The 26,229-nt window shown below is 31.8% G+C and overlaps 1 protein-coding gene across 4 annotated transcripts; it reads right to left on the minus strand.

The window, feature by feature from the left end:
• Positions 1–329: 329 nt before the first annotated feature.
• Positions 330–25,037, minus strand: LOC110992576. Of its 4 annotated transcripts, none has more exons than XM_022258453.2 (9): positions 24,809–25,037; positions 13,947–14,062; positions 11,193–11,318; positions 5,207–5,295; positions 4,841–4,956; positions 4,289–4,474; positions 2,832–3,848; positions 2,462–2,587; positions 330–2,368 (listed from the first exon to the last, which is right to left on the minus strand). In XM_022258453.2, exons 2-9 carry the CDS (start codon positions 14,055–14,057, stop codon positions 2,220–2,222), a joined length of 1,920 nt encoding a protein of 639 aa, XP_022114145.1. In that variant the 5' UTR covers positions 14,058–14,062; positions 24,809–25,037; the 3' UTR covers positions 330–2,219. The 4 variants fall into 4 exon arrangements, with proteins under 4 accessions (XP_022114145.1, XP_022114144.1, XP_022114143.1 ...); XM_022258452.2 differs by having other exon boundaries at positions 13,947–14,065; XM_022258451.2 differs by lacking the exon at positions 24,809–25,037 and adding an exon at positions 17,931–17,952.
• Between the last annotated feature and the right edge of the window lie 1,192 nt (positions 25,038–26,229).

The following is a 26,229-nucleotide window of genomic DNA, read 5'->3' on the forward strand; positions in this document are numbered from 1 at the left end:
AGAAGAAGCTTTTACAATCAGGAATCGTACCTTCGAGTCCAGAGACTCCACCTAATTGGGCTGGATAGATACTTGTAAATTGCAATGATTTCGACGCCATCTAACGGCACAAACCAAGATCGAAGTAGTTCCTTAAATATCCGTAACGCTGATTTCGGCCTACACCCTCTGTATTTGCCGATGAGTAGGGATGCCTACAAGTTTGAATTGATTGACGTGGAATAAGTGATACCTAGAAGATCTTATGTTCCAAAATAAACGTATTTTATTTTTCGAATTGCTATGTTAATATAGATATCTTACTTTAATGATTAAATAAAACAAAATTATAATAACAACAAGTTTATTGGATATACTGTTAACTAAATCTAAAGTAATGTGGGAAAATGTTACCGAATTTTAACTTATAGCACTGTGTGGTTTTCTGTTTAAGTTGAAGTAAAATTATAGTCACAATAGTTGAATTTTTTATATTATATATATATTTATAGAAAATACTAAGGCACAAACTAAATTTATAAAAGGAAAAATTGTTGAAGTAGTCACCTACTTTATGAAGTTTCTTACTTTTTTACTCTTTGAATCGGACAAGTGTATTTAAAGGAATAATAATTGAATAATATATTTTAATAATAACCCAATATCACAATTTCTGTAATGCTGAATTTGTGAAATTCTTAAACAATAATAAGAAGCATAATATGACTATAATTTTACATATTTATTTCTACAAACCACAGCCACAGTCATCTTAATATCAGTTATTATTGTGTTCTGCAAACAACAAAGTAATAATAATCAATGCCTTGTATATTTATACCAAGCAATTACCTACTAAGCATACAAAAGATTTATGGAGAAATGACAGGAATGAATAAAAATTTACAAATTACATTGCATTTTATTAACATAATGATATAATTATATTATGTGTTATATACTGCTATTGATTAGCTTGTTCTATAAAAACATAATTAATCAATTATAAAGGAAACGTGTACAATAGGCATAATAAAAGTAAGAATAATCCTGCATGTAGACAAAATATAAATTATCTTCAATAAAAGATAACAGTCTACGTCATAACAACTTACAATAAGGCACATACATTTAAAATATAATTTATAATCACTCATTTTAAACATTACACCCTAATCTAATGATAAATTGGTTTAAGGTTCATAAAGGTATATAATTCAAAACTCATTTATATTCACATCAAGAACTTTAAACATTGCGCGTAGCAAACGCGAAATTTGTATAAAACTAGGTACCTACCTACTTTCTATTCATTCACATCTTTAGCAATTATTATTTTAATTAGTAAGACACTTCAAATTCGGTTTCAATTTCCCTAACCTGACAAGATTATTCTCCAAAATTCATAAAGCATTTATGATTATTTCAATTTCCACGTTGAATATTTATTGACGTGACTCAAATAGATATATTGCACGTCATAAATATATTCCCGCTTTGTACTTTTAAAACTAAACTATATACTTAACTAATTTAAATGCACAAACTCTACCATCACAATTTTTGGGCTTCAATGTGTCACTCAACTCTACTATTCGTATATTCCAATAAAAATTAATCTCTAAGTGATGTTCGTTTAAGTACAAAACTAGAGTTCCTATTTCTTAAAAATAATTTGGCTGTTGACTATAAACGAGTTGCAGAATGAGACTTTCTTTTTCCCGATTTGGCTAAGATTTGGCCGTTAAGGAAAATGCCATGAACGTGTAAATATCAGATGGTATTGACAGCTGTGAATTTCTGAACTGAAGCATTCTATTAACTATGCACGACCGGCGCATTATAAGTACTAACATTAATATAGGTAGATATAAAATAGGTTCATGGAAGGATTTGATTCGTCAATGGCCACTTAAAGAATAAACCGCGGAGAGGCAGTGTTCACCTAACATGAAAGAAGTATTACGAAATGGTGTCTTTCACTCTTTCTTTTGTTCTGGGATTATATTATTTCTAAGTATGTTTTATTTATATTATCATTACATTGTGTATATAAAGTTATAGAGCCTATATTTTTATAAATATGCTTTGACTATAGAGTATCAATAATCTATTACTATGAAACATGTGAATTTTTATATTTGGAGAACCTTTTCGCATCTTTCATTTACGTCCTAAAACGGACTAAAATTTCAACCAGAAACCTGGTGTGTTAGAATCACAACTCGATTTCTCATATTTCAGACTTTTGGGGTGGACAATTTGCTCCTAGTTTTCTCCCACCGACTGATGTAGTCCACTGGGTAACACATTACGGCAGAAAAGATTAAGAAACCACCAGACACACAGAATGATATGGTGTAGCTATGTGTTAGGTCCATTAAAGCACCTGAAAAGATAATAATTTTAGTTGAGAAATGTATACGAGATTTTTTTCTGCAGTTAATTAGATTAGCAAAAAGTACAAGGAATAAATGAATACCTGCTATGGGAACACCTAACACAGCTCCGAGTCCCTGGAAGAGCAGGAACAAACCGAAGCAGTTGGTCAACTGCTCTAGACCTATGTACTCCACCACCAAGATTGAACGAAGGGATGCGAAACAAGCTGAAATAAAAAAACTCTTCCGTTAAAAAAGAATAAAGATTTATGAAGTCATTGATATATTTTTAAATGCACAAACATAATATTAAGTTCCGTCTACAGAAATTTGGTCAACGGAACAGGTACCTAAATATCACCCGCAATAATTATGTCTCTTGTTACTATCAAACTAATATAAAGAGCTTTATCAAACATTTGTGATATTAAGTATTAAATTTTATTGTTTCATTATAAGCACTAAACTCACCGACAGCTAGCCCAAAGATGGCGCAGTATCCGAATTGAAAGATCTCATTGAAGTATAGTCCACTCATCATCGTAGCCACGCCCCCAGCAGTAAGAGCGATATTGTTCAACCACAGAGGAGACACTTTCGGCATAGAGGAAACCAGCCCACATCCAATACGTCCGAGGATGTTTGTGATGCCGATCGTCGATATCAGCCACACGCTCTTCGATTTTGTCCAACCGTTGTCTTCTGCCCTCTGTGCTACGTATGTGTAAGGCACGAAGAATCCCAACATAGTGAAGAATCCGCTTATCGCCAGTATGTTAAACGTCAGCGACCGGAACAAGCTCACGTCCAGCATCGTAGCGAGCGCTCGTCGCACTGCCTCCGGACAGAGTTGACATTTTCCAGACTGCTCCTCTTGTGTTTCCTCCTTTGTGGGGACGTGCGTCACGGCCAAGTGGTACCCGAGCGACGTTCTAGACGTGTATTGAGGCAGCCTTGCGAGACTGCCCCCGAAAAAGATGTCGTCTCGATACAGAGGGCGTGCGACCAAATCGAGATGGGAGCGACGAGGCCGAGCCTCCCGCGTGACAATTTTAACAGAATTAGCAATCAGTGGCTCAGCATTGTCGACGTTGCTGTTAGAGTCCTCCTGTTCGTCTTTCTCGGCTACCGAACTGGCGATAAAGAGTGGCTTACAATTATGTTTGATCGTGCCGGCCGTTGCGGACGACCTTCTGCTGAGATGTGAGTTGCTTCCCCGAAAGACTTCTTCGGCGGTCGGGTACCTAGTGTTATTGGCGACTCCCATCCACGTGTGAGGGCTGACTCGGTTGGTGAATCTCATTTCTGGGGGCATTGAGATTCCTGAGTCCAGTTTGTTGTGGAGTTTTAGCATGGAGTTAAGTTTCTCGACAGCTTCCTCGTGTCGCCGCGAGGTATCATCTTCTTCTCTTTGGTCAGCTAAAGTCACCCTGACAGGTTGTATGGGTCTGAATGCGAGACCGCAAACCAGACAGATGAGAAGGAACGCTGAAACAATTTGTATTGTGAATGTTCGTGTTTCGTAACCGAGCTTCCGGTATTATCGCGTGACCTCGAATTTATCAAGCGTGTGCTTTTAATATTGTGCGCAATATATAAAAGTATATACCCTTGTAATAAGATGACGTTACATTGGTTTGAGGCAAATCTAAAGCGAATAATTATAAATGATTTCATCGACTAATATATGCCTACAATAGATGACGATCCTCAAATCTTAAACTAAATAAAATCTCTATAACTCAGTTGTCGCATCTTACTTATTAAGTAGATGGTACCTGCTGCACCATTATCTTTTTTCATTAACAAAATCTAAAAATCGATTTACTAGTATTATTTTTAAACCGATATGAATTGAGCTAAAAAAAATTAACAGAACCAAATAATAGACAATTTAAAGCTAAAAACAATATTTCTAAACCCCTTACCTCCATTTATCGCAACGGCAATTCTCCAACCATAGTTCTCGATAAGAGAGTCGGTCAACGGTGCGAACACAAAGGTACCAACTCCGGAGCCACAAAGCGCCAAGCCTGTGGCTAAAGCGCGCCATCTCTCGAAGTAGAAACCGACAGTCAACACGGCCGGCATGTATATCATACAGAAACCAATACCTAAAAATCATACATATTTTTAATACATAAATCTAATCGATACCAGTAGTGTGACTCATCCGCATGTGCACCAATGAAATTTATTTCTATGTGCACATGCAAGAAATGTTATCGTGTAACAGTTTCAGAAATCTGAGACCCAAACTCGAAATTAGTAAGTAAGGCAGTAATTATTTAAATAATTATTTTGGTAGTTACAACTTTTGCCTAGTACCTGAACTAGTTACATTTTGACGGCGCCTTCTTATGAGGTTAAACTTTTGCGTTTTTGTAACTTTTTGTTAGTAATATTACATTGAATCTACAACCACGGGCTAACTGATTTATATATAAATATAAACATAGGTAAAAAATGTATACAATTACCTCCCATTACTCCATAGATTAGGTACAAATACTCAACGCTGGTCGCAAAATATGACAACGTAAACGCACTAGCCGTTATCATACTCCCCAAAATCGTCACAACTCGAAAACCATACCTAAAATGGAGGGTAAAATAATTAATTTAAATGTAGGCCAGAGATAAGATATTACGATAATATAGGTAATTAGACTACTTTGGCTAAAACAATTATTTACGGCTTCAGAGCGTTAACTAACGATTAATTATCACTAATTAGAAATAACGTATTCAAGTTGAAATTTAGTTAAAAACAGTTGTGATTACGATTAAAATGCTTTTATGATGGACGACAACATTTTTATCTTGTATACTCTAAATTGACTTACTTATTTGCTAAGGCAGAAGCAAACGGACCAGCGATAAGATAAAATCCCTGTAGTAATGAGAAGACTGGTGCCACTACTCCCCCAGTCACCTGTGGACAATATTACAACGAATTTAGTCGATATCTTAAACATTTACATTATTTTAAGATAATGTGATGCTTAAGAACTTATAAATAAATATTTCTATTTCTCTATCAGAGAAATGTCTGCCTCCAACCTATATCGAAAACATAAACTGTAGTTTACGCTATATCAATGAAAACCGGTACTAGAAATAAGCAATACGGAAGCATATATTTCCACATAATGTCATGTGATAGAATTTACTTCCCAGACCATTATTTCCGATTTCGCATTACATATTCTCGTTGACCGCTTAGCCTTGTTTTTTGACATGTTGACAGTGACATACGCCATTAATTTACTAGCGATAAAGCATCAGTCTGTCGTCCTTTTGATTATAGAGTTGAAATTACAGTGTGTTAAGCATAACTTGGCGTGTGGTAAAAAGGGAACTAATTTCGACAGTCATCGTAAATTCTCAAAACGTTGTTTTTATTAGAATTTAGCAAAAAAATAGTGTATATAGTCGCGGCACGTAACAAGACTCGAAAACGCAGTTACACTTGAGACCTTATATATTACGTAGTATATCTGTAACGTAGTTGATTTAATATAATAAAATATACCGGAAATGGGAAATCTATGTATAGCTTTTAGTACCATAAATAAAGAAAGATATTTTTTTAATATTATCTTACAAAACATATGTTTATTAATCTGAAAAGTTAAATGTTTTTATAGATGCAAAGAATAACAATTTTTATTCTACAAATCAAATTATGAATAAATTGATTTAGATTTTCTAAATATTCTATTATATATGCCTCCGCTGTGTGGTTAACAACAACAAAGGACATTTAACACAGTTTCTTGGTTCAACGAAACCCAAAATATATTAATGACTGATTAAACAGAGTGTCCCATACCCTTGAAAGGTTACGTGATAGTATTAATTGACTATAATCGATAAATGACCTTCACTTGTATTGCAAAGTTCATTCATATTACCTAGTTAATTCTAGCTAGGCTCAGACAGTAACGGGACTAAACGTCTAAGGTAACAATGCAAATAGCATTACTGTAACCAGGCATTTATGAATATATACAACAAGTATTTTACGCAACATAATATACTAAATGAAGAATATCGAAAAAATATTAAATTTTAAATACGATTTTGTATTATAAACAAGCCGTTTGCGTGTTAAGCATGCGACTCGAAAACCTGGTTCGTCGCTTTAAACTCCATGTACCAATATTTTGTTTCTTCTGTGTACGGAATAACCTAAATATCGACGACGGGATGAGTACAAATATTGAAAACAATGCTCCATAAAACGCATGCAGATATGAGGCCCAAAAGGGTTTGTGCGCCAATAAATTACTACCACAGAGTCCAATAGACCAAATATATACGACTAGATTTTCTTTTATTTTCTACATTAGAGTTTTTATATTTAACTTGATTGTTATATAAGTTTTATATTTACATCTACAATAGAATTCTTTAAATAACTTGAAAAAATAAAATAGGTAATTTTTACGACACATCGCAAAGTATAACCCCGCCCATATTATCAATGGTAGACTGGCGAGCCGCCAAGCTTACTACCGATTTAAAAATCATCACGTTTCAACCTCTTCTACTTCAATTTATGTTTAATAAATCCAAGGTTCTACATAAGTACTTAATAAAATCGCTTCAATTGTCCATAACTTAACATTTATCCTCATGGCTTGCAAACGACGAAGATGTTTTGGAATGGATTTACCAAGAATATACCTCAGAGAACATATACCATAAAACGCCTTGAATGTTAATCTCCTTCGGGTTTTTTGAATATTAAAAATATAGAATGTTACAACGTAAATAGAACCGGTTTCAATTCCTATTATAAGTAAATAAATCAGTGGCACTACAACCATACTAGGTATGGGCCTATAATTTCTGTATCTGTTTCATTTGTCAATCTAATAGGCAAGTAGGTGATCAGCCTGTGTTTGACACATGCCGACAACTTTTTGGGTATAAATCTAGCCGGCTTCCTCACGATGTCTGCCCTCACCGTTCGGGCAAATGTTAAATGCGCACATATATGTACCATTGGTGCAGCCGGGCATCGACACTACAACCTCATGGATGAGAGTCACACTCTGAAGCTACTAGGTCAAAACGGCACTACTATTATATAATAAGTGTCTATATATTTTTAAGCTATCAATAATTCAAGATGTTATATTAATTGTAACACACAAATGTAATAACACAGAAAATCGTACACTTATACGAATGTAACGTTTAAAATGTCACAAACGCTATGTGAATGAAAATTTATTTAGGTATCATGCGTTCGTTACATTGTTATCATTAAAAATGTTTGGAATACAAAATAATGAAGTAATTAACAATCGTTTTAATATGTAATTAACCGCACATTGACCGTCAAATTGTTATCCAAGTTAAATAATTCGTAAATAGTTTTAATTAGCAATGAGGAGGAACTTAAATATTTGAAATCACCAAGTCTCGAGGCCATCTTCGTTCGTTACTCTTTACTGCTCGTGTTAGTCAGGGTTATAGATAATCATTATTATTCAAAATCCTTATAATTAATTCGTAAGATACTCTTCATTGAAACCACTTTGAACTTAGAATTTAATTAGGCAATTACTTATATTTAATATTATCTTTAATAGTAATTAAAACAATTACATTACTATTATACATATTAGTACTAATAGATACGAAACAACAATGAACATTATATTTATACGCAAATGTTCAGTTATTTGCACATAAGTAGATTTGTGAACATACGCAATTAAAACTGAACAGAATTGTTACAAAATCCATAAATTTAAAGAGATAAAATAAACTTAAATATACATTTATCGTATAGTCAATAGATGATCATTATGTACACACGTTTCAGCTAAAGAATAATATGCCATTACTAATCTCATAGTTTTCTAATTAGTTCAAGTATGTATTTACATAATATACATAAATAATCATAGAACTGTATCGTAGGCACCGCGGCCACAGAATATATCCCTGTAGCGATAAAAAATCGGATACTAGAGCCAACTTATTATTGCCCCTAAGTAATTTATTGTTGCCAGATTACTACTAAGTCAAAAAATTATAATTACTATAAAACAAGAAATGGCGCCAAAAAAATAAACAAAGTATGACTTTGACATTGAATATTTCATAGCGTGAACTCACTAAATCAGTTTTATTGCTGTTTAAGTATAATGCTTATAAGTTGGCGAGAGTGTAGTAAGTTTTTATGTATATTATAAGGTACGTTTCGATCATTATGTTAAATGATATTTTGTATGTAATGTCCGCTCCAATTCTTCTTATTCTCTTTGGATGTGATCAATGAGAAAGTGGAAATAGTAATTCTTAGCATTGAGTGATAATCAATTTGCGATCGTCTCCATCCTGTCGCCAGTGTAAACATGTTTTCTTGACGTCAAACATAATTGCAACGGTAATTGGCCAATTTGAAAGTTAGATGTTTGATATTGATTATTATTGATTGTCAAAATGTCAATTTATTAATATGACCGCGGATTGACGTTTGATATCAAGAGAACAATTGTAGAAATAGTTGTCTATTTCTAGCTAGAGACATTTGAATAAAACTTTTGTATAAAAATCGCGTTTATATTAATACAATTTTATTTAAAACGAAAACTATTTTATTTTATATAAGACACGCTGGGACATCCTGGATTAATACTTAGGATATTTAAATTATGTTATTTAAGCAGATAAGGTATTTACTATTTACACTATACATATAATACTAGCGGCCCATTCCGGCTTCGCACGGATATTTATTTTTTAAACATTGTTTTTTAGATATTGTTAATATGTTCTGTAACAATGTTTATTTTTTTGTTTTACCATCAATAGTTTTTAGAGCTCATGCGATGAAAGATATTTTGTAGCCTTTTTGTATATTTTATACCTTGGGTGACATTATTGTAGTTTTAGTATCGTAGTAAGTATTGGGATCTTTATTTTTTTCCTTGCAATTATAATGGCCTATACTAATCAGTGATAATTAAGCATTCAAATGGTGAAATAACTTTGAAAGATACGGTACTTTTTGACTCAATTACAAATATACTTACATACTAGTCTTTCCTCTTTATAAATTGGTTGATTGGTATCGATAGTATAGATGAAGGCTTTACGCATAAATGTGAACAGATACTATATGACTGTAATCACGATGTGATCTCAGTGGGAATAATTTGTATTGAAACTACGTAGTAGAAACAAGTTATTTACAAGCATTTAGATATGATAATGTCATTATTTGATAGAAAATAAACAGAGTAAAGCAGTTTTGTTCGTTTATACATACGTTTCATTAAAACGGAATTTAGAAGTAAGAAAAATATTATCATAAATTCTTTTGTCTTTTCTTATAAATCACCCCGGTATTAAAACATGAATCTTGGTATTAAAATAATATAATCTCTAGGCGGAGTACGATTTTATACAAACTACAACGTGACTTAAAATTCTTCTCATAAAATAATCTACCTATTTATAAATATATGGGGTAATGGTTGCAGCTCCTTACGAACGTTGTGTAAAACAAAAAATCTGGTAATTAAAAGTGGCGGACTGTTTAGTGCCAAATGTAATGTAAAATTAAAGGCATTTAATGTTATAGACATTATTTGACGTTGATAAGTGTACATTGTTACCTATATGAATAAATGATTTTTGACGTTGACTTTGATAATATGTATTGCAATAGAGATTTGTTGGTACCATTTCCAATATACCTATTCTTCTCATTCAAGAATTATAAATAGAAATTTATTTTAGCGCCAGTTGTTCTACAAATCAGCTGCCAGAGATGTAGGCCGAAGAACGATTTTATTTTTAAAACGACCTACCTATTTGCACTTACATGATAATTAGTATTCAATCTTGCAACGGCCTACATTTGTTGAAGCCTTGTGTAAATATGTTATTTCATTGTCTGTATTGGCAGCCCTGCAGACCAGGCTATGCATCAGCGCTCTTTGAATGAACAAATACGTGTAAAATTGTATACTAAATACCGTTGAATTGTATTACAATTAAGTTGCAAAAATCATCAGGCTGAGTGGCACAGTAAATATTTAACCCAAAATATTAAAATGAAAGATATTTAACAGTATATCGACGCGAGCAATAATATAACTTAAAATCAAATGGATTTGACAAATAGGAGACATACTAAACTTTAAATCTATACTGAATCTTAAGAACTTAACTGAACCCGAAGAGCTGTCGAGCTTCACACTAAACCTTCACGGTAATAACTAATATTATACAGAAATAATAATTATTTTGGAGACAGAATCGAACATTGAATAAAACGCCTCAGGTAACAGGTGGAAGGCTTAAGGTTATTAGAGGGAAAGACAATATTAATAAATACATTCAAAACGCTTATTTGTGTGCCGATTGGAATTAATAAACCGGATTTTTGGGAAAACCCGTTGGTAGTATAAATTTGCATGTAAAATAACAAATTTATTGACGTGATGTGCCCGTGTGTGCTTTTGTCATTCTAAGAAAATATAAACATTAAAAATACCCTAAAGGCAATAGATTTTTATATTTACTGTGACTCTCATATTTGTATAAAAAGCAGATATGCAATATATCAAAAGTTTAGCAATGACAGAGGCGATTTTGGAAGTTTTGCATATTTATGTACATTTAAGTTTCTGAAGTTAAATGGGTAGGCACACGTGGCGTTCAAAAAATGTTGAATATGATGTCTAACAAAGACATTGTAATGGTGAGTATCTTTGGGTGTGGATTTCGCAATATTTATTTTTCGCATTTAACATATCTTTGAAATTATGATGGCAACAGATGCAACAAATTATAACTTACGTTAAATTCATTCTGAATGGGTTTCTGGAACGATCCACCGCAGAAAAGTATACCATCGACGATGAAGTTGCAAAGGAAAGAAGCAGCCACAACCACCCAGCCCCAGCCTCCATCGGGAGGGACGACCTGAAAGATTTACAATAAATTAATAAATGGTATAAAATGTTTAGAAGAAAACATTTTTTTAACTAAATTAATTTCTTTAATAATGTTTATCGCTTATATTGTGTAAGTAATTAAATGTACTATAACGCTCAGTATATTTTTTTAAATAATTACAATCTCCTTACAATCGTTAATTGAAAACAAAGCTTTATCTGCAAAGTAATCCTTAAAATCTAATCATAATCAAAAAGTTCTTTAGAGTAATTGTATAACAAAAGTTTACTTACTGAATTTAAGATGGTTTTAAGGAATTATTTATTAATAAAGACTAAGATTGGCGTTTGGTAATTAAAGTACTGATGACTAGAGCTGCGCTCAACGAATAAGTATAAAAACCAAGGACCAAATTTTTTAAATTTATTTTCGTTTACTACTTCTCTTAAACTATTATTATTACTATGTAGGTTAACTATTATAAATTCTGTATTGTGTTGGACATTCATCATTTATAATTTTTAACGATGAAAAATAAAATTTTCTCATACTGTATTGACACAATTTTCTGTAATTTCATATACACTTCCATCTCCTTCAGCGAATGTCGTTTCGGTGTTGGTTTCTTGTGGAAACATATTTTAACAAAAATTTAGGTATATTGGTGTTATGACATGACTTTTAGTGTCAATTTATGCTTGTCCTTGATTTGCTTGTCCAAATCAATTTTATGAGATGTAATGATTATACTATATTATATGTATATTATCGTCTATTGTTGTGTATGTGAGTAGCCATTATTGAATTAGATTTTAAAAATTTAAAGGGTGGCCATAATTTTAAACCAATTACATTCAAACCCAATAAACTTTATTTAGACATAGACATTACATTTATTACTAACAAAGCACACACACAGAAACACAAAATAACAATTTTTTTAAAGAACAAAGTACGTTTCAAGTATGTTATGCTTGTGTGCTGTGGTTGTAATTAGCCCTTGATAGTTGAAGTATAGCCAAAGATCGCTAATAAAAATAAAGTGGGACCTAAATTAAAAATAAAACTGTAGTTTATATACTTTTTGCTAGGAATATAGCTGAGCTTGGAAACACTGTGACCTTCCCATATAATGTATCAATTCTCGGTACTCATTCAAGCAAATTTTTATGGGGCAAAGTAATCTATTATCGACATTGGAGTGTGTTACGTATGTAAATTAAGGCGCGTTTTAAATTGGAAGTGACACATTTAAGAATGTACAAAACCTAATTCACTAACCTAGATCGAATTATTCATCAATAAAAATATATTTGATTGGCTCGACTTTAAGCAATTTTATTTCTAAAGATTGTTATTAAAATGCAACTAAAATGTAGGTCCCAAATATTATAGTAGCCCACAAAAGAGAGTCTAGAACGAACGACCCGATTTTCTTGACTATTTCTTTTCTTCTTTGCCACAATCGTAATACAGCCATTGTTCAAAGTACTATAAGCATATAAGCAGCAAAGTGAGTGTAATTTCGGCGAAGGCCAAAGAAATAGTTGCGAATAGACAGCCGTTAACGATTTTCTCAGCAATGTTTCGTAATTGTATGCGCCTTTTCCATTTCTTTTCCGCTACTGTCATTTTTAATGTATACGCACAATCATTTTCATATCTTGCTCATTTTCCTTTTCATTCACATTTTCATTCTTCATATACTTTGAGATTTTGTGTATATTTTGTCAGTTTGAATTAAAGATTCCCTTATACACAGCTGTTTGGGTTTTAAGTTTTTACCTTGGACTTTTTCAAATGTTAAAATAACTCCTAAGATATGGTAGGTGACCACGGCGAAGACAATTAAATTAATAAAAGCGCGCATAGCAGGAATTTTCCAGTTGTCGAGTGATTGTATCCATTTTAGATTTTTTTATGATTTAAAAGAATATCGATTCGGCCATGAAACGACATTTGTCAAATTCTTGAGTTGTATCTTTTTTACAACTTATTGTCAGCCAGCGGTAATCACAGATAATTTATAACTTGGAAAAAAACAATGTGTTAAGATATTTTTTTTAAAATATCTTAACACATTGTTTAACTATATACATACATATCTTAACATATTTTTTAAAAAATATCTTAGCTATGGTAATTTTATGCAACACGAAAATAAGGTATTCTAAGAGGTAAACAGAAACTCCGAGTACAAAATGAACTATATACTTAATTAGACGGTGAATTAATTTGTTTTAAAGTATTTATGAACTGATAACGAGTCCTTTCAGCGACTTTCGGCACTTATTTTTTTTACAATCGTATACTTGTTGTGAAAACATGACACAGACATAATCAATTTAAATCATTAAAATATTTAGAACCTCTTAGTAGGTTCTGGTATACCAACGATAATATTACTACTAATTAATATAAATGTGTTGTCAGGTTTTTCTAAATTAATTTCTACTCTTTTATATAAATAAATTTGAAATACATAAAACTTTCATGGTTTATATGGTTTCGACGGAAAATACCAAATTATAATTATTACGTTTTATGTCCTTTACGATAGCCATGACTACTTTAATAAAATGAGAATAGAAGGGGAATAGATACTATTGAAACCTTTTGGGCTTCGGTATGGCTATAAAAGGATTATGTTCTTACCAAGGCAGCTTCAGGCTCAGAGTCATCAGTAGGCGAGTCTCTCCCCAAGCCGCTCTCATCGGAAGATGGGGTCTCGAAAGGCCGCTCGTCTGTAGCTACTCTTTGTACCATGATGTCTACTGGAAAAAAAAATTCTATTAGTACTAGCATAATGTATGCGTATATAATATATATGTTTAACGTATTCCGATTAATAAGGAATTATGACTTAAATATTATTTAAATTCTAGACATACATACATGTAAGGACATGATTATCGGTGTTTATTATTTATTATGCTTTTCAAAATTTTAGGTACGTACATTATATTTATAATAAAGTCTCTTCCGTGTGGTATAAGTGAAATTTATATTTTTTCATCATGTATACAATTAGCTAGTATATAAAAAGTATATTTTCCGCCCGCACAATTGTCTCAATATTGAAAAGTTTTTTTTATTGGTTTGAAATAGATAAAGTAGTAATAAGTTAACTCCCGCATCTAATGATAAAAGATCTAACAAATTGCGTTTTATCTATAAAATCGATTTCATCATCATTTTCAGTAGGAAAATTAAGCAACCTGCTGTACTAACATGATTACATAAGTACGTATTGACGTAATATTAGATTTTCCTTACTTTTTGAGACAATAGCAAGATAATGAGATTTAAATATATATATATATATATATATGATATATTTTATCTTTTTACAAATGCATATTTTAAGATCTGGGAATTTCTGTATCTGTTTCATGATCTATTTTTAATCTTATAGACAAGTACGTAGCCTCCTGTGCCTGACAATCTCTGAATTTCTTATTTGGTTATTACGTCAACGGTAAATATTTGCTTCTGGACTGCAATAATGTGAACCGGGCATTACGAATAAACTTTTTTTAACTCACTTTAATATTTTTATTCTGGAAAGATCTACACGTAAAAAGCGTAAGCCATATAAAACTGTCCCGATATTAATTAACCGCGAATTGCATGCGATATTTGCGTCATAAAATACTATAGCTTGTAAAACTTTGATATCTGAGATGAAAATGCGAATGAAAACGCAATGTTTCAACGTCGAAGATTTATGTCCATCATTTTCATAGCATCGTAACTCAGTGCAGAGCAATAGCCACAAAAATGATATTAACCAGGATATTATATATATGTCGCTGCCAAATAGTTTAGCTAGCCGTTCTATTAACAGCCTAGCCTCCTAACTATACGCGGCCTAAAAATATTCAGCCCTAGCGTTTGTTACAACATTTAATAAACTAGCCGGCTAATGCTTAGGCCATTCCTACAATAAAGTGACCATGTAACAAAAATATAAAATATCTGACATAAAAATGGTTATAAAAAAATTAATGGTTCAGTCAGTCATAGCTAAATTTACATCATTGTTGTCAAGACACTTTTCCATTGTACTTATTGTTGTTCATTAAACTATGAAAAACACCATCAAAGTTGTGGTTTGCCGACGCCATATTGAGTTTCGATGCCTAGCCTTTGGCAGAAAGTCGAACTAAATCTAATATAGTCAAAAGGCTAGGCACATAATGAAACGTCATCGTCACAAGTCTTTACCTAGCTGTTTGATCAACTGGCTGAATATTCAGGCCACTTTTTGAACGGCTAGTTAAGCTACTTGGCTGCGACATAAATTTCAAGCAAAACAGCCGGTCACTACTAGTTAAACACCGTCATGGAAAAAATAAGCCGCGATAATGTTATGAATGTGGACCGATGACCGAATGAACCTTAGCCGACTTAATCGGGTACATAAATACGATAAGTTATTAACTTGGTACGGACCATCAGTTGCATATTGCGATTTCGATTAATAATACCGCCATGATGTATTCAAAAAATTGTAACGCCAAAATCAAACTTTTTAATATTTCCTTAACCTAACTAGAAATTACAGATCACTGCCGTGTAATGCACCTTCCGCATTGAAAGCGTGGGCGAGTTACCATAACATTGACGATTATAAATTATTATGATAATTAATATGACATTTGCATGCCTTTTTTATGGCTGATTGTGCGGATTTCTTTTGTAATTAATACCATTTTTAATATAATTAATTAATTAAAAAAAGTCTTGATTTACTGAAACTTAGCCAAGTTAGACACGATAATTTGTTACAGCTTTATCTATACTAATATATATTATCTTATCTATACTATTTGTCGTATTCACGTATATATATTATAAACTACTGCACGGATTTCAAATGATCTCTGATCGATATTAAAAGCTTCATAATTCTAGAGTGACACGTTGAAAGACACCCACTAAATTTTAGGGCGTCCGCGTCTGTGCGAAGACTGGATAGGCCGCTAATCATAGAACGACCGACTCAAAATCACACATTAAATTAAAAATAACTATCTACTTGGGAATTGAATGCTCGATTAGTTAATGAGTCGTTTAAGCGTAGAAATTAGTAATAGAGCTTTAACGAACTACTAAATCGATCTGTGTTAGCTTAACTTAGCTAAATTTCTGGTTTCTGTTTGGCTGACGAGCCATCGTTATAGAAAATTAAATGTCAAAATGTCTTTTACATTTTAAACTAGCACAGATTATGCAAATTTTTTAATAGAATGCATTTAGATTCTATAAAACGAAAAAGAACAGTGCTGGGTCACCTTGTCTTTGAAACAAAAAAAAAACAATTACAATAATTTTGTCTGTATACGCAATATAACCTGTAGTGTTTATTAAACAGTAGTCATAATAAATTATTCGCTTCTATTTATTATCGCATATAAATTAATGGTTATAGCAATAATATGATGAAATGTTTATTCGCAGGGGTTGTTATTGCAAAGCGGGTCAAGTTACAGCAAAACATTATGATAATTTTATCTTAACGTTTCTTAAAAATATTATTGAATGCTCAATTGAACTCTTACAAACTTTTCTTGTTATTTTTTACTTAATCAAAACACCTATTAAGTTTTTTTATGTAACAAAAACGGGCTGGAGTTTCAATCAATGGTCAACCTGATACCGCACGAACAGAAACCTCCAGACGGCTAGTTAGAGCCTTTTAAGAACTGGTATGCTGTTTTCTGAAAGGATCCTTAGTCGTATTGGTTTGGAAATACATCAGTGAGCAGCTGGTTTCACATAGTGGTGATGCGCGGATATAGCCGTAAGAAACGGTTAGCTGTGGATAGACGGACGTCCAGGTGACACGGCTAGTATTTTGTATCCTGCCTTGACGTCCGATGATCAAACTCAGCTGCAGGTATTATCTGAACAACTCTTCCAAGTTAGTTTTAACTATGTATAACAATATAATATCAGTCATTCTTCTCAATGAAGGTTTGCAATTACTGATACATGTAAATGATACAAATGCAAATATTGCGATTATGCGCACGAACGATCCGTGTGTTGATATTCAATAATTAAACAAAAATGATTTTGAAAAACAAATAAACAAAATAAAACTCGTAAAATATGCATATTAATTAGGTATAATTAAATAAATTTTTGGCTCCATACTCGTCATGATTAAATAAAACTAAACAAAGGTAAGGTGACTTTGTAAGGTGATTTTTTTGAATGACCATGAATTTTCCTTACATATTGTTAGGAAAATTAATTGTTCTCAGTATTAAAAATCACAAAGTCACTTTACCTGTTTTTACGATTTCCTATATTCTCAATTCTCTACTTTACACCGTCATAACACAAACTTTTGTTCCCCCCCCCCCGAAGTGAAATTAGTACGACTGAAACTCAAATTGTTGTGTTTGATTCGTCTACAAACAGTTGTTACCCGAAATGGCTTTTCTCTTTACAAATCTGTACTTTTTTAGGAATAATAACTAAACCTGATTATCGGTATAAATACAAAAAATTATTATGACAACTCCAAATGTTTACGTAATGATATTATCGTAGCAATTAATAATTATGAAGACTTGATAATTAATGAGATGATAAAATGGCGCCATCCACATCTCTATGTGTACTCACTTTTCATATCTCTCTTTAGCTTCTGCCGCTGACCACCGTTGCCAACGTGAAGTATTTACTTCACTGTCCTAGCAATTCGAGAGATATGTTTATATTGCATAATCTTATGTTAATTTTCAAGTTCTATGTCATTTAACACATCGTTCGGAATCAGGTTTTGTACGGAATGTTCCTACTGCGTATTAGGATAAATTATTAAACATAGAATTTAACGCGGGTTTGTGTCAATATTAATACCTGTTCATTTTGTAAGGCGACGCATTGAGCAGTGTTGGCCAGTGGCTTTTGCGAGTGCTTCCTATCCCTGAGATCGTAGGTTTAAACCCCGGTTGTGCAGCAATGGACTTTCTATGTATGTGCGCATTTAACATAAACGCTTGTCTTAGACCCAAAAAGTCGACGGCGTGTGTCAGGCACAGGAGGCTGATTACCCACTTACCTATTAGATTTATCATAAAACAGATTCTGAAATCTAAGGCGCAGATTGAAAAAGGTGTGTTTTATTATAAAGTTTAGTATACTTAAGATTCAGAGTTAAGACTCAGCGGTAAATATGATGTGAATAATCCTAATATGTAGATTTGTCTTACGGACCTAAGTTTCAACTCCCAAAGCCGGAATTGCATGAAATTAATTTCGTGGCATAAATTTTACCAACGATAAACGCGTTTTATTTTCAAAAAGTGTATTGCCAATATAAAATTATATTTATTTGTAAGAGAGAGTCCCAATTAAGTTAATGCTTAAATAAAATATGCATTAAAGAGTAATTTAGTAACATACTAACCATGCTAACTGGTAATATCCAGTTTTATCTTAGAACTGTCAGAAGAACATATAAATCAGATGTACAGAGCGGAATGCAGCCTCCACTTTCCAACTCGTTTTCGAAAAGTTAACTTGCACATTATTGGTATGCAATACGTGTGTTTTATTTAATAAACCGTCTCACCTCGGACAAGCAAGCTGTGCGGTAAGAATAAACGACTCAAATATAACTCTTTTTCTAACTTCGATTTTCTTCCTTTTGGAGTAGAGACAGCACAGGCGCTAATTAAAGATTTGAGTTGGCGCCTGGTAGATAGTATCTATGACCCCAGAGCTGGGGGTTTCCTGGCTCAACGAAGAATTATCGCAATACAGCGAGAAAATACTGCTAGCGTTAAAGGTCCATTGTCACAGGGATCAAACTTATTAAATTTGCTTTAATTTTATTTATATTCATTATTGATTATTTTATTACTAGATAGTATTAAGGTTAAGAAACTTGTATATAAACTTAATTCTGGGTCAGAAACTGTCATTGTCAATGTCATATGTTCTGAGTTAGCAAATGTGAAGGAAGGGAGGCATGCCGTTTAACCTAAAAGGAAAATCCTTGAGCAATCGAGCCTCTGACTATGCTGTATGGGCAGAAATAGAGATGTTATATCATACTTATTTTATTTTGCTCTTAAACATCACACATGTTACAAGGAGGAGAAACAGATCATCATGAAAATGTGTTATAGAAATGATATCATGTGTGATAATAACATGAGAACTTAAGAAGAAGCAGCGTTAACCAGATTCATGCAACTTCCTCACAATAAGTCAAGTATCCGCGAATATATACTGTAAATAACATAATTATATAAATATAAAGAAAATAGCAAGTAATTAACACACCAAGGTTTCTAAACGATACACTAACTAATTAAAAAAAACGTTAGTTTTTCACGCATTTTAATTAATTTTATAATCATGTGTGAATAAAAATATGTCCCGCTCGAATATGCATAAATAGGGTAACAAGGTGGAAAGGGCCACCAGAGAAACGAAAGTGAGTTTACTAGCTTAAGCTTACATTTACAATAGAGAGATGAAGCCAGTTAGTAGCCACTGTAAGACCTCCTTCCAATAATACGTACAATTAGTTCTGTATCCAATTTTTTGTGGAGTTGGAGCTCCTTACAAACATTGTGTAAAGCAAAAAACTTGGCGACTAAAAAGAATGGCGGAGAGTTTATTGCCAGTTCTTCTCTTCCTAGATTTGAGAACTGGCAGTACATATAAAATTAGAAGCATTTCATATATGTATAATTTTTGACGTTCATAAGTACACTGTGTTAGCTATATGAATAGATGATTTTGAATTTATTATTATTATTGACGAGTAAAATTATGTTCAATATGTAGAGGACATTGATTTGTGTATAATAAAGTAATTGTCATTGACAGAATTTCGCAGTGTAATTGGTAAGACAATATGGTCTAGGGTGATGATTATTCTTCATATAAAAGAGGGAAGACAACTTGTATCATAAAATACAAGACAAGTTTTGATAGACTGGTATCCGTAAAATTTTCCACGGTCGGTGTTCGCTGACATATTTTGTAGTTTGTACAGGTGTTTTTAAATGAAGTTATTGTGATGCTTGGTTTGAAATTAATCAATTTTATACAGTCACTATTAGTATTATATATGTAATTGTATTATGACTTTCAAGGTAAGATTTTTTTAAAGTTTATATGTATTAACATTACAAAATTAATTTATTTGTCTTAATATATAGGCCACGTTTTGCTGACTAATAATTTCCCACAAGCCTCGTTGTCCAAAATTCATTAAATCGCGTATTTATTAAAATATTATTCAAAGTAATCAAACGACAAACTTTTAAACACATTTTTTTATGACGCAATATAACAGTCAAATAAAAAAATATTTAATCTTATGGTGTATTTGATGTGTGTAAATATTAACTATTCGGCAAACGGATGTTATTTAGTGACATTAACTCAAATGGACATCTAAATGTATAAAACACTGTATAATAATGATTTTATCCCAGTTTATCTGTAGATAAACAGTTTCAGAATTTCACTGCTTTTGTTAGTCGTCATCTATACGTATATTTTTTAGATTTCATGAGTATATAGATACTTGTAATGCTGTTGTCAAAGTAAATAAAACATTTATATATTCTTAATTTAGCCTAACAATGTTATATTGATTTTGTAAAGTTGAGAGCGTAGGACAGACATATACGACTATTTCTTTTATTTGATATTTCAATAATATTCTAATTAGTATTCAGGGGTTTAGGTTTTCGGCTAAGGGCCGTTTGGGATGTCTTTCATCTGGAGGATGAGACGGGCTTTGGTATCGGATAATACTTGAAGATAGTAAAGTGACTACTAGCTGGTGCTTTCTTCGCTCAACGAATTAGTATCGCAATACAGTGAGTTGATGCTGCCACCGTCAAAGTTACAGGGACCAAACTGTTTTTGTTTTAATTTTCTATTTATCAATATTTAGTTATTATTATTAATGCTACTTTTTAAACGCAGTCTTGAAGATACATATTGTTTATAAGATCTGTATAGGCGTATTTTTTTATTGTTGATATAATTAAAAATTCTAAAACTTAAAACGTACGCTATTTGTCTTGCAGTATAAACATATGCATGTTTTAGTAGTTCATTTATAAATATCTGTAAATTATAATACGACATAATAATTGTATGATTATGCACAGAAATAACGATTAACCGTAAAAAAAATATTTTGAGATATAGCATAGAAAACCCAATTTACAAATTAAACATTCACAGATACAACAATACGTTCCATTTTCAAAAGTTACATTCATAAATCATAGACAAACGCCATTGATGGCGCCAAATATTATTTTAAACTAGCGCCATTGAATCCCACGGACAGTGGGTCGCCACTTCCAGGAATTTTTTCTTAGAAATATGTGAATCGCCGGCACCTTTGTGTTAATGAACATTCGGGGTTTAGTTGTAGTTTTTTCTCATCCTTTGTGAATGGACGTGTCTTTTGGTCTGTTTGAGGAATTGAATTTAGTTAATGTTGTGAAAGAATTGATTGAATCACAGATTACGAAGGTTATTTTGCTGTATGGATGTGGATACATTTTCAAACAGCCTGTCGATTCTGTTAAACCGATTTTGTTAGATTGGAATCTAGAATAGCCTGTCTAGAAATCTTTCATCCATTTCATTTTATATATCGTGGTTTTAACTAGAAGTTTAACTGGCTTTAAAAGTATTACACAGTATGTTCTCGATATTAAAAATACAAACTAAATCCATTTATTATAATTAATTCCTATAACTTAATAATTGTTTACTTAGGACAAATGCTTGCATTTTGGTAAGCCGTAAGAGATCATATTATTATGCAACGTGATCTCTGATGACTGTAAACATAGAGACATATGAGAGCTAGATCTTACAAGACCCCTAGTGGGTTAGATATGCGCACACACATAATATTTCAATTTTTTCTTAATATGATTATCAGGGCTTATGTCTAATAGACGAAAATGAGTTATTCAAACTCGGATTTGAATAATATACGAATTTATTCAGTTCGAAGCTTTTAACGGCTTAACGCAGTAAGTATATATTTTTTAATTAGAAATAAAATTGTTCAATGAATTTTTCCAATATCTGTGTTTTAAATTTCCTTTTTTTATTAATTTCATATTAATTCAATTACTTACTGTGTTGTTAAACTCTTAAGAATTCCAAATTGTATCTTGTGATCTCAGAGAATGACTAATCATCATGATTAATTGTAAAACACTTACTTAATCAGTAAATATGACGTTCATTAATCCCCCACTAAACCCAGTTGCTTAAAAATCTAAATATCCGATTTTGTGTTACTACTAAACTATTTAGCAGATAATTAAAATATGCAGTGTATTTATATTTTTAAATATACTATATTTTAAAGCCAAATTTTGCCAAACAATAGTTTAAACAATTAAAAGAGTAAGAAGGCAATTTAGCCCATACATATTTTATCTCTTTAGATAACGTGAATCTAGGCTTTGAACTCTCTCAGGTGAACTATTTATGCTAAATAATAACTTTAGACACTGTTTAAATTGGCACGACATTTACGCACATACAAACTTTTTTTGGAACGGCTTTATACGAGGTAATGAATGAATGTTCTAAATATAATTAGATGTCTTGCCATGCCAAATTAAAAAGACAGTCCATTAGTGCACAGGAGGGGGTCGAACTTATGACCTCAGAAATGAGAGTCGCACGCTGATACCACTAGGCCGTCACTGCTCATATAATTAAATACATATGATGCACAAAATCGCTACTGCAAACTTACTCTACAAACATGTATAAATATGTTTATTAATTATTGAACAGAAGCAATGTGTCTCTCTTCGATTTAAATTGTATTTAATGAACAGTGCAAATTAAGTCTCGATTAATTTGAACTGTTATTTTTTTATTGTTTATAACAAATATGTTCTATCTTTAATGTTCGCATAGAGAGTTCACAGTAGCGATATAATATACAAATTATTATTTTTTTCGACTTGATCGTATTGGCTTACTAAGGATTTTGTAAATAAATTAATTAACACCAAATTAAACCCGAATATCATATGTGTTTTAGCATAAAGTAAATTCTCGACCTAACAATTCTAGGATTGAAGTATCTTTCAAGTTTTTGTTATTTCTTTAGCCGTTTTTCACATTCCAGCCAGTTTTTTATCAGTCTGTTAAAAAAGTAAATTTCAGAAAGGTCGTATACGCGTTTGTACGTTCACTGGAAACTAGTTTTTTGTCTCAAGGCTTTAGCCTGTTCCAGATAGTTTAAACTAACTCGCGAATTAAAAATAGGCTATCCATTTCTTAGCCATTTTTAATTATTAGAATTATGGAATTGTATAAAACTGTTCAGACTTGCTTCATTATTGAATCGTTGTCATCTGAATAGTTATTACTAATAAAACAAACTGTATTTCTAAACGAATACTTTCTCTTCATTTATTGAATTTCAAGAGGTCTTTGACATCAACCATTTCATTCATCTGTAGATTTTTGTCCCAACTTTTTGTATTTTCCATTTTAACGTTAAGTTCAATTTTATTCTGTTTGACGTCCTTTGATGTGCCCACACATGCATCTAGTTTGTAATTTTTTTCTTTCTGATTGATTATGTATACAAAAAATAAATAAAATAAATAACTAATATGTCGAATTGTTTAGATTACAATATTTTATAATTTGTAGGTTGACTAAGATTTATTAATTTTGGATATTTAGCGACAACAATTAAAACAGCAGATGTATTTTACAAACACTACATCCCTCCCTTTCAGGTTACCCGTGTGAGGATTTAAAATAATAATATTAATATTAGTGATAGAGCTTCGAACGTCAATTTGAATTTTTATCTAAATGAATTCAAAGTAAAATCGTTGAGCAATGATTTATGTCAATACATGAATGTGATAATATTAACGAGTTTAAACCAGTGTTATCGTTGTTAAGGTCAAGAAATAATTTTAATTTTTTTAAGTATTGCAAAGTTTTATCGATGTCTAGAGATTGAGCTTTAATTTAAAATATATTATTGTCTATACAATATGTAATAGCAAAAATATACAAAACAGGTAATACAAAACAAAATAAATAATTGATAATTATTACTATATATCGTGTGTTTAAATTGCATATATATCGTGTGAAATAGAAAACTGTTTTATTTTCATAGTAAGAGTTTGACATTGAATTTTTCTTTTCAAACGTATTAAAACTACAAGATATGTAAAATGTAATGCAATAAGCATTGTCAATGTTATTGAATATTAATTATACATCTAATTAATATTAAATCATTCTTCGTACAAATATGTCAACTATTCTTTTAGAAACCGTACAATCACAATTTATTAGGTCTCAGCTCCTAATAAAAAATCTTTGAAACATGAGATGATCTACGAGACCTAGGTGTGAACCGTAAGCCAAAAATAGTTGCGTCTGCGCATCCCGCCCTCGTGCTTAGTTAAAAATAAAGCTGTAACTAGCTCCTTTCAAATGTCACTCACCCGAAATGCACTTTGAGGGAAAACAGTACTTAATCACACAGTTAGCACCTCCACCAACTAACGCCGACTTTTAGCGTACGCGCCGGTAACTAATTGTGAATATAAACACAAGGTTGTCCTCAGCACACAAACCACATTCAATATATTTTTTTTTTGTTATCGTAATTTATTTAAATTGTGTCAGCGCGTGTCTCCGTCGCCGGTTGAGAATGTACTGAGTGGCGCCGGCGAGCGCTCGCCATGTTTTAACCATATTGTAGTTAAGTCGATAAAAAATATTTTGTTTCCATTTATCCTGTACTGAGCAATCGAGAGGGTCAGTAGTACCCGTGGCAATATTAATAGCTCTGGCATGGGATCAGTCGCTGGCTTTATCGAAACTTTAACACCAAAATTGGGTTTATTAAATATGGCGGAGCACACGTGGTGTATGTTTACAAAAGCTCCGGTAAATATCTAAATATCTAAGTTGACGTGTATTAAGTTTAAAAAAAGTTAGAAACACTTAAGTTACAATTTTTTTCGCGCTCAGTGTCATAGTTTTCAGTCGGCCAAAACAAAACAAAAATACGCGCGCAAAATAATTTTATTATAATATTTTGTCTTAGTATTAATATACTTACTTATATTTCCTGTTTCATAAATATTGTTTATTCATCTAATCTGTTTGCCTTTGTATTTTGTTTTCATAATGCTGTAAGATTACTAATTATATTATTGTAAATTTTGTAACGATCTTAATCATTTAAGATATAAACTAACTGGCGTTAGCTTTAAAGTTTTCAAACAGATTTAAGTTTCCAACTTATTTGAAAACTGCCAAATAACGTTTTCCTTCAATTATCTTCCATCATCGAGTCATAACATCCGTTGTTATTACGTCAACAATTACCATAACCGTTACCACATTGTGACTTACAATAAGAGTATGATTTTCATTACAAAAATTATAAATAAATAAATAGTAAAATAATAAATAAAAAATACAATAACACTTAATATACTTGTCTGCTAATTTAATTAATACAAGAATAATAATGGCGTTAAAAAATACTCCGTAGCATAATACTGTACACAAATTTCTAAAGTGAATTTCTTTTCTTCTTCAATGTACGTAGAGACAACGTATTCAAACAAAAATATAAAGAACTGAGAACAATGCCAAAAATGGTTATATAGACGACAACAAACCACAGAAGATACAACCGAGTGTTTTTTGTTCTGTTTTAAACGCTTAAATATAAATTGAATCCTTACTTGAAAACCTTATTTAGCTCTTAATCAACCAATTAATCGAAGATAGCAGAAGAAGTAATGTCATATAGAGATACTGTAGAAATGCAATTTTAACCATCTGCAGTAGTTTGTTGTTTTCCATTTATTACCACAAACTTTATCTGTATTATCTAGCCATCTATGGT

This window comes from Pieris rapae, chromosome 9, assembly GCF_905147795.1.
Source record: "Pieris rapae chromosome 9, ilPieRapa1.1, whole genome shotgun sequence".
Classification (NCBI taxonomy): Eukaryota; Metazoa; Arthropoda; class Insecta; order Lepidoptera; family Pieridae; genus Pieris; species Pieris rapae.